Here is an 8606-nt window from a genome sequence, read left to right as displayed (position 1 = left end):
GGCGCGCGGCGGAAGCGCGGGGGGCCGGACCAACCGCCCCAGGACGGGGGGGCGGCCGGGGCGGGACCATGGCGGGCGGGGGCCGGGCCCGGGCCGGGGGCGAGGCTCTGCGCACGATATTCCTGTGTGTTACCGTGTGTGTAATAATACAGGTGTTAATGCGTCCTGTATGATATATATTAAATACTATTACTTATAGATCACATGCATATGAAATAGCTATGCATTACATATATTGATATAACCACGTATATGGATATATCGATGTTACGATATGTAATAGTATATGTGTAATAAATAACCTGTGCATTACGAAGAATGCCGTTTTGTGACGCTGTTCTTTGAAGCAGCTCTGGGTCACTGCGGGACAGCCGTACCCGTGGTTTGCCTGCCCACCTTGGCAAACCATGGGACTGTTCTCGTGTGGGGTGGTGTTGCCACAAGCATCACCCAGTGGGATGCCACAAGGTTAGAAACGGGCAATGAGGTCATCTCACCATGGCAAACAGGAAAATGAGTCCACAAGTAAGCCCTGTTCCTCAGGTGTGCTCTCTATGTTGAAAACATTTGAGAATTCCCCAGCTAGCTTCTGTTTTCTGCCTGCTCCCAGGCAGGGAACCACAGGTGGAAGAAAACCCAAGGAACCCATTTACAGATTCTGAGAATCAGCCTGGGATAGTTATAAAGGGCTGTCTGGCACCAGGTATCTCTCAAGGAGCCAAGTCTGGGTTATGCACATGTGCTTAATTTAGCCACTGCTTAATAATTTATGAATGGTTGACTGCAAACTTCGAAATATGAGATCATTTTCAAAGGAAAGAGGTTGAATAAAAATCAACAGGGGGTAGTCTCTGAGGCTTTGAGGATGAGCTGACTGCTCTAATAAATGATAACTGAGCCAGAAAGGCTCTCTGCCAGGGATTTCTCTATGATCTGTCTTTTGAAGGCTAATATCCTTGAACAATATTGACCACCTGATGTCAACTGCCTTTAACCACGGCCTCCTGCCTACACAGTGAATACACTAAGCACTGCTGTGCTCAGTTAGCATGTGGAAGCAAAGCAGATAAAGCCCCAGGAGTGGCATGCATGGCTAGACTTTGCCCACCCAACCCCAGCTCCTGCACGAGAAGTTTCTGCCAGCCACATGTGCTGCTGGGGCAGGTAGGTTTGTCCTGGGGCTGGGTCAGGACGTGCTCAGCTGGGAGTGATGCCAGCTCTGCTGGGCTCTCTGTAAAGCACCCTGCGACAAGCGAGGGACTCTGTGTTGCTGCTTTTCCTGTGTTGTCCCATTTCTTGGCCGTGTCCTGTGCTGCAGACCTCCAGGACAGCCAAATTGCCTCTGCGCCCCCAGAGTGCGGGATGTGGGAAATGCCTGGCCACTTTCCATGGAAGATGGGTAGCTGGTGGGATCTGGGCCAGCTCCTTCCTTGTGCTTGTGGCACTGCTTGTCAGCCTGGTGTATTTGCATGTCTCACCAACATTTCACTATCCTGAATGGGGCTTCCGGCCAGATTCCAGGGGAAAATTGCTGCTCTGGGCCTCTGCCCACCTGGGTAGCCAGCAGCTCGGCGCCCGATAGCCCTTGCCTGTCTGGCTCAGGGGCTATGAGTGCGGGAGCCAGCAGGGAAGGTGGCGTCGGACATCAGCTCCTGGGTGTCCATCTGCATATTCAGAAGTCGTTCCCAGCTGGTTGGCTGCCTCCAGCCTCCCACTCCCTCTTTAAGGCCCCAGGACGGACCGGCGCTGCCCCCGCGCACCGCGGGCACGGCGGCACACCGGGGATGGGCGGCGGGGACGGCTCGGGGGATCGCCGTCTGCACGGACAGCTCGCTGCTCTCGCTGCTCCGGGCTGCTGGCCCACCCAGGAGCGCCCAGGGAGCCCATGACGGGTGGCTTCAGTTCTGGACAAGGCACGCTGCCCTCGTCTTCTCAGCATCTGCGTTTCGTTCCTGTCTTTCTCTTCAGGTAGGAGGAGTCTCGGCTGCTTTTTAGTGTTCTGGAGGGTGGCACTAAGTGAAAGCTGTGAGTAAGAGTGGGAACCAAAGCACGCACCTGCTAACTCCGTGTGGAAAGAGCTGCATCAGCAGGCGCAGTTCGCTTAGGCAGCGCCTCCTGGTCCTGCGGTGCCGGGGATGCTGTGACCGGAGCCAAGGCCACGCACAGCGGGCTGCCATGGCTTGGGACAGCACGCCCGGCTCCCTCCCTCCCAGTCTCCAGAAAAAAGGCAGTGGTGCTGGAAACCTTAAGCAAGTAGAAGTCACCTTGCCAGCTCTGACTCGATCTGCTTGAAAGGGGTGTATCACCCAGGTTCCAGGGGGCTGGGAAGCCCCAGCCCAGGGGACAGGTAAGCTCCTGACTTTGCTGTTGAGCACAGCACATCACAACACACAGAGAGAAATTGTGAGCAAATGTCAAAAGAAGGTGTTTCTATAGAAAAACAAGTGAGATTACAGGACCACACCATTGAGGAAAGGATTAAGGTTGGATGGAATCTATAACTGTAATGTGTTTGCTGTGTGACTTTGTTGGGTGCAGATGGCAGGCTCAGAGGCAGCTGCAGGCAATGGTGAAATTTATAACACAAGGGCAAGGCAGGATGTTGAGAGCTGCTGGCATCCCAGCCTTGTGCTGCCTGTGGATAAACTGAGCAGTTTGAAATACTCTACAGCAGACTCTTAGGAAAATGAAACCCCAGTGGTCAGGACAGATGGGGAGACAACACAGATCAACATGTGGTGTCAGATAACCCAGAAAATACTTGGTTTGTCAAGACTATGGCTCTGCAAAAGGTAGAGCTCTCCCAGGCACCTGCCTGGAATTCATGGTTGTTTGAAGAAAGGCAACCTGCTGAAAACCCCTGAGAAGAAACCCATTTTCTACACTGCCTGGAGGACTTGGCACAGAGCAGTTACAGGGACAGGAGACTGATGGTGCTGAAAATGATGAGGCATTTCTGGGAATAGCAAAAGAATATCAGACTTTAAAGGTGTCTGGAAAAGACAAGAGCTGTCCTAATAAGTGGTGCAAAGCTACTGCTAATTAAGGTGGATAAGGAAGAAACATCCCACAGGGACAGTTACTGTGCAATTGACCAGGATACAATATTTTACACCTTCTTTTGCAAAGCTGTGCAAGTGGGGAATGAGCAGAGGGGGTGAATCTGTACTTGGAGCCAGTATGACAATTTTAAGCCTGGGGCTGCTGGCTCAGTATTTTTTCTCTTCCCTGATAATCCCCATCCTCATTTCTTTTATTCAGTGTTTAGCCAAGCACTTAGGAAGCCCATGTTGTATTAGCCTGAACATCTCGATGCATCCTGCTCACAGCAGGTCACATTGCACTTTTACCCTCTCTGTGCCCTCCTTCTCCAGCCTGTTTGTGCTGGCCCAGCCCCTAAGTGCTGCCACCCATCCCCGTGCTTGGGGGCTCTGCTGGCAAGTGTTGGGACCGTCAGAAGCCAGCAGGACCCATGGCCTAGCTGGCTGTGTGCTGTGAATGTCTTCACCAAGGATGCAGCCGCTCCTCTGTGCTCTGCCAACACCCAGGAGCAGCACCCAAACCCACCCCTTTGCCCAGGTGTACGTGGCAGAGGGCTCTGCCTGGTGCTCCCTGCCCTCATGCCAGAGCCCACAGGCCCAGAGGGCAGTTTCCCCAAATGCCTCTGGTGCAGATGCAGCTGGTGATGGGGGAAGTTTGTACTGCCAGGCACTGCCAGGCTCAAAGTAGGTGAAATGTACTCCAGACATGATGAATGCCTGGCTGGTAGGTGGGAGGTGTGGTGGTGCCCAGGGTGTTGCTGCTGTTGTGTGACATCTGACAGTCTGCCCACAGGTTTTGCAGTACCTGAAGGTTTCTTCCTGGTCATTCCCTGGTGAAATAGTTTTTGGAGGGGAGCATGGATGCCATGGAAATCTGGGAGAAAAAAAATCTCTGGCCCCGTGTTTGGGAAACTGCTGTATGAGGTCCTGTTTCTCGCTCTTTTTGCAGTTCCATATCACTAGCAGGCAGAAACATCAAACACCTGGGAAATCTGCCAGTCTGTCCAGGCAGGAAGAAAATATGATGGACAGCAGGACTGGCTTTGCGCAGGATAGAGACTGTGCCACTTCAGGGCATGGCCAGGAGCTGAAATTGGAGCCCTGTTTCCAGACTGATTCTCTCTTGCCTTCCCCCAGTGCATCCCTGATACCACAGCTCAGCCATACAATGGTTGGCAGGAACCTGGATCCCACCATTCTTTTCACTTCCTCTCAGGCAGCAGCCCTGCCTCATGGCTACAAATGTGGTGCATGTCCTGGAGAAGAAGCTCAACCCCTGGCTTTCCCCAGGAGCTGTGCCCCAGCTCCCATGCCCTGTGCTGGTGATGGGGACCAGCTCTCCAACCAGCACCCACGGGAGCAGCTCTGTGACCGGCACTTACGAGCCAAGCGGGCCAGGGTGGAGAGCATCATCCAGGGCATGAGCCTCCCACCAACCCCGCAGGCATTTGACACGAGCCGGGAGGCAGCCTTTAGGCATGAGAGGGAAAGGGGTGGTGAGATGCCCCAGGAGAGCAAGAGGAAGCCAAGGATGCCCCAGCAGGGCATGGGGGCAGCTGGACAAGTGGCTCCCACAGGGGGCAGTTCCCATGCGACAGGCTGCCAGCAGCTGAAAGAGCAGCTCTGCTTTTTAGAGCAGCAGTTGAGGTGGCTTCAGGAGAAGTTCTACCAAGTCTGTGACTCTGAGAATGCTGCCCAAACGCAGGAAGATTCAGAGAAAGTGCAGCCACTGCCTGGAAAGCATGAAGACAGACTGAACAAGGACAGTGCCACTTTCACGAGCAGCCCACACAAAGTGCCTCCCAGGAGAAGTGGCCTGGAGGTGTGTGGAGTGGAGGAGGCTGAGGACAGAGGTGACACAGGTGACCTGCCCTCGGCAGTGAGGGTACTCTCACAGGCACTGAAGCACGAGCTGTCTGCGGTGACATCCCAGGTAGTGGACTCTGTCCTGAAGACTGTCTGGCCAAAGCCAGACAGCCAGATCCAGAAGCAGCACCACAGCCTTCCGATGCTGGGGTCAGATGCCAGGAGAGAGTATTCTGCTGGTGGAAAATGCAGAAAGCCACTTACTAAGCCATCTTCCATGGATGCACCAGGCTCCCTGGGCTCACCCCAGGCTGAGGTCCTGCCAAGAGCTCTGGGGAAGAGCCCGGGCTCTTATGCTGCCTCTTTCAGTTCAAAGGGGGTCAGAAAATCCTCTCGGGTACCCAGCATGGGTTATGCACTGGGCTCAGCCACCCCTGTCCAGCACAGACAGCTGCTGAGCCAGCTGTTGGGCTATGGCCAGCACAGCCTCTGGGGCAGTGACTCTCGTGAGAGCCCATCTGCTCTGGAGAGGGGCTGTCCAGAGCCCCTCAACTTGCCCTGGGGAACTGTTAAACTGAGGTCATCGACTGTGAGACAGCAGCAGCACCATGCCCTGCCCCTGAGCCCTGCCAGCATGGAGAGCCTGGCACTACTGCCAGCTGGCAGGGATGGCCACGGTCAGCTGCCAGCTGCAAATGATGGCGCGCCCTTTGCCTTGACCCATATATCCTTTGGGGGCAGCTGGAGGTCCCTGGGGAATGTGCTCCCCTCATCCTCTGGAGCCACAGCTTGGCACTGCCCCACTGGTCTCCCTGCTGGTCTCCCCAGCAAGGCCAATGTCCCTGCTGCTCCATAGGGAGCTAAACAGGTGTGGGCAGGAAAGGGTTATAGAGGATAGAGGATAAGCCATGGAGGGGCACTGCCACTCCTCAGGGTTGGTCAGATAATGTAGTGTAGCTATGGGTATAAGCCAGGAGCTACCCAGCCTCCTCTTGGGCCATACTGGGGATCCTGTCATCCTAAACCATGACAAGGAGCCTCATGGAAATTCTGGTTCTCACATGACTGTGAAGTGCTGTGGGGAGCATTAGCTTCCTCAGGGATTCTCAGTGGAGAAAACAGTGGCTGTCCAGCCAAGGATGAACCCTCTCCGCCCCACTGACAGGCCATGAAGGGCTATGAGGGCACTAGCCATGTATGTGTCAGGGGTGGTGCTCAGGGACATGCCGAGCTCAGGGTTTGCTATGTGTAGGCTTTCCTTGACCCCAAGGCAGATGCAGGAGGTGCTGACCCCTGGGCACCTGAAGAAGGCCAAGCTGATGTTTTTCTTCACCCGCTACCCCAGCTCCACTCTGCTGAAGACCTACTTCCTTGATGTGCAGGTAAAAGGGCAGCAGCCAGAACTGGTGCTGGGCGGGGCTCCCGCATGGTGTGGCACCTAGCCTGCCTCCCTGGGGAACCATGGGGAAAGGGAGGCTCTTGCTGGCAGGAGATGAGGGACAGCACCAACTCCAGCAAGGGCTGCCCAGGTGGCAGACATGGGCTGTCAGCTGTTCACCCTGTGCAGTCAAGATAGTCAGATTAAAGCGCCCCATGAATGTGCCTTCTCACTGCAGGACAGCTGGGATCCGAATCTCAGTGTGGAGAACACCTCTGACACCCTGATGTCATTGCCCCAGCTTGGGGCAGGACTGGGTTGGGGCCAGTCCAGCAGTGCCTGGCTGGGTTTGCAGGGGCTCGTGGGGAGGGAGGATCCAAGCTGGCCTAACCCCATCCTCTGGCTCTCCCCCAGTTCAGCCGCTGCATCACCTCTCAGCTCATCAAGTGGTTCAGCAACTTCCGTGAGTTTTACTACATCCAGGTGGAGAAGTTTGCCCGGCAGGCCCTGCTGGAGGGTGTTGTGGATGCTTGCACTCTCCAGGTCTCCCGGGACTCGGAGCTCTTCCGTGCCCTCAACATGCACTACAACAAGGGGAATGACTTCGAGGTGAGGAGGGGATCGGGGGAAAGGGGGTGGTGGCATCTGTGGGGGTAAGGAGGAACCATGACAGGGTGGTGTCACTGGCTGATGCCTGTCTTGCTGCAGGTGCCAGGGCGGTTCCTGGAGGTGGCCAGCCTGACACTGCAGGAGTTCTTCAGCGCCGTCAGGGCAGGCAAAGATGCTGATCCCTCCTGGAAGAAACCCATTTACAAAATCATTTCCAAACTGGACAGTGACATCCCAGAAGGGTTCAAAGCTGCTGGCTGCTCCCAGGAACTGCTCCACAAATGAGTCTCTGTGAAAGCAGCCCTGGGTTCTGTGTGCAGCCACTATGTGCACCTCATGGGCACTCTGCACAGCACCTGTTATTTGGGGTATTCTCTCTCTGAGGGCCATGCACTCTCTATAAGACAGCTCCTTAGGTGAGGCCTATCACTTGCCTCATGTGCTGGGATTTTATGCTGTGCATTGTATCCTGCTGCTTAGAACTGGTGAGGACATCAGAAGGGACAGAGATGAAGCCATCAGGTTGGAGCCCTGAGAAGTTGCCCTTCCCCAGCTCTCTCTCTGACCCTGACTGAGTTGCCTTCATTCTCTCTTCCAGAGGGTCACAAACCAGGGCAAACAGCCTTGCTGTTTATAAAACAGGAAGAGGTCCTAGTAGTGGGCAAAGTTTCCTTGGCACAGCAGACTGGCGGATGTACTGAGTCCAAAAGCATGACTCAGTTTCTATCCAGATACAACACGCCAGTGTCCAAAGAAAACAGCTGGCGAATTCCAGCGCTTCAAGCACTCCATGGGGATAGCTGTTCCTGTCTGGGATATGTAAAAACCATGTTTGTTGTAGCCAACAAGAATAACACTCTCCTCCACCTCCCCTGCTCTGTTAGACAAGACCCCCTCACTCAGCTGTGTGCTGTGGCCAAGCAGGTGTGTGCTCCACAGCAGTGCTCTCTGGGATGCTGGAGGAGAGCAGGGTGCACAGGCAGCTCTGCTTGGCACTCCAAAAAGCCTCCATCAGCCCATCACCTGGGAGGACAGCTCCATGTTAAACACCCACCCATGCTCCCTCACACCAGGTAAAACTGCCCCAAGCATCTCTGTTCTACACTCTGCCCTTGGTGAAAGAGATGTTATTTGAGATCCATCAGTCCCTGTGGGTTTAATACAAGCTGGGGAAGAGCTGGGCCTTGACATCAACAAGCCCATTGCTATAAGGGTTGTAAACACAAGGAGGTTTCTTTACCCTGTGGCCAAGATTTAGTGAACACTTTTCTACCTGAATGAGCACGGCAAAGCATTTTATGTTAAGTGCCCTCTAATCCTGACAGAGGTGGCAGTGGAGAGGAAAAGGCTGTGAAGAGGAGGGAGTCCTGACAGAGGCATGGCATGAGGGCACTGGGAGGGCAGTGATGAGCAACAACAAAACCACATAAAACCCTCAGAGAGAAGAAGGCTGGAAAAAGGCCAAGGTAATTTTGGATGTGCTGTAAGGTGTCAGTTGGTACTGGAATGCAGCAGGTGACTCTTGAGAGGAGAATCACAGCTCCAGCATCAGACAAGCACATGGGGTGATCCACAGGCAATGCATCTACAGAAGCAAAGAACTGGTAACATTAGGACACAACGGGGAGCTTCGAAATAGGGGCAGTTCCCCTGGTGTGGCCACCCAGATTTCCTGCTTCTTTTTGCATATTTATTTCTCCACTTTTGTATATTTTACAACCCCAACACCAAATTTACATGATTCCTTTTAAAATAAATACATTACTTAAGTT

At 54.1% G+C, this 8606-nt stretch overlaps 1 protein-coding gene across 1 annotated transcript; it reads left to right on the top strand.

The window, feature by feature from the left end:
* Positions 1 to 3834: 3834 nt before the first annotated feature.
* PROX2 (prospero homeobox 2) lies at positions 3835 to 8606 on the top strand. Its single transcript, XM_077784409.2, has 4 exons — positions 3835 to 5594; positions 6118 to 6229; positions 6640 to 6834; positions 6934 to 8606. The coding sequence occupies exons 1-4, from the start codon at positions 3961 to 3963 to the stop codon at positions 7117 to 7119; spliced, it is 2127 nt and encodes a 708-aa protein (XP_077640535.2). The 5' UTR covers positions 3835 to 3960; the 3' UTR covers positions 7120 to 8606.

Source organism: Lonchura striata, chromosome 5 (genome assembly GCF_050655825.1).
Source record: "Lonchura striata isolate lonStrDom1 chromosome 5, ASM5065582v1, whole genome shotgun sequence".
Lineage (NCBI taxonomy): Eukaryota > Metazoa > Chordata > Aves > Passeriformes > Estrildidae > Lonchura > Lonchura striata.
The sequence above is the reverse complement of the archived record's forward strand: the minus strand, read 5'-3'. Positions and strand labels throughout refer to the sequence as shown.

Coding starts and splice junctions, on each gene's coding strand:
- PROX2 (XM_077784409.2), top strand. CDS start 3,961: ATGAGGTCCTGTTTCTCGCTCTTTTTGCAGTTCCATATCACTAGCAGG. Junction 5,595..6,117: donor TCCTTTGGGGGCAGCTGGAG/GTCCCTGGGGAA, acceptor CTTGACCCCAAG/GCAGATGCAGGAGGTGCTGA. Junction 6,835..6,933: donor ACAAGGGGAATGACTTCGAG/GTGAGGAGGGGA, acceptor GTCTTGCTGCAG/GTGCCAGGGCGGTTCCTGGA.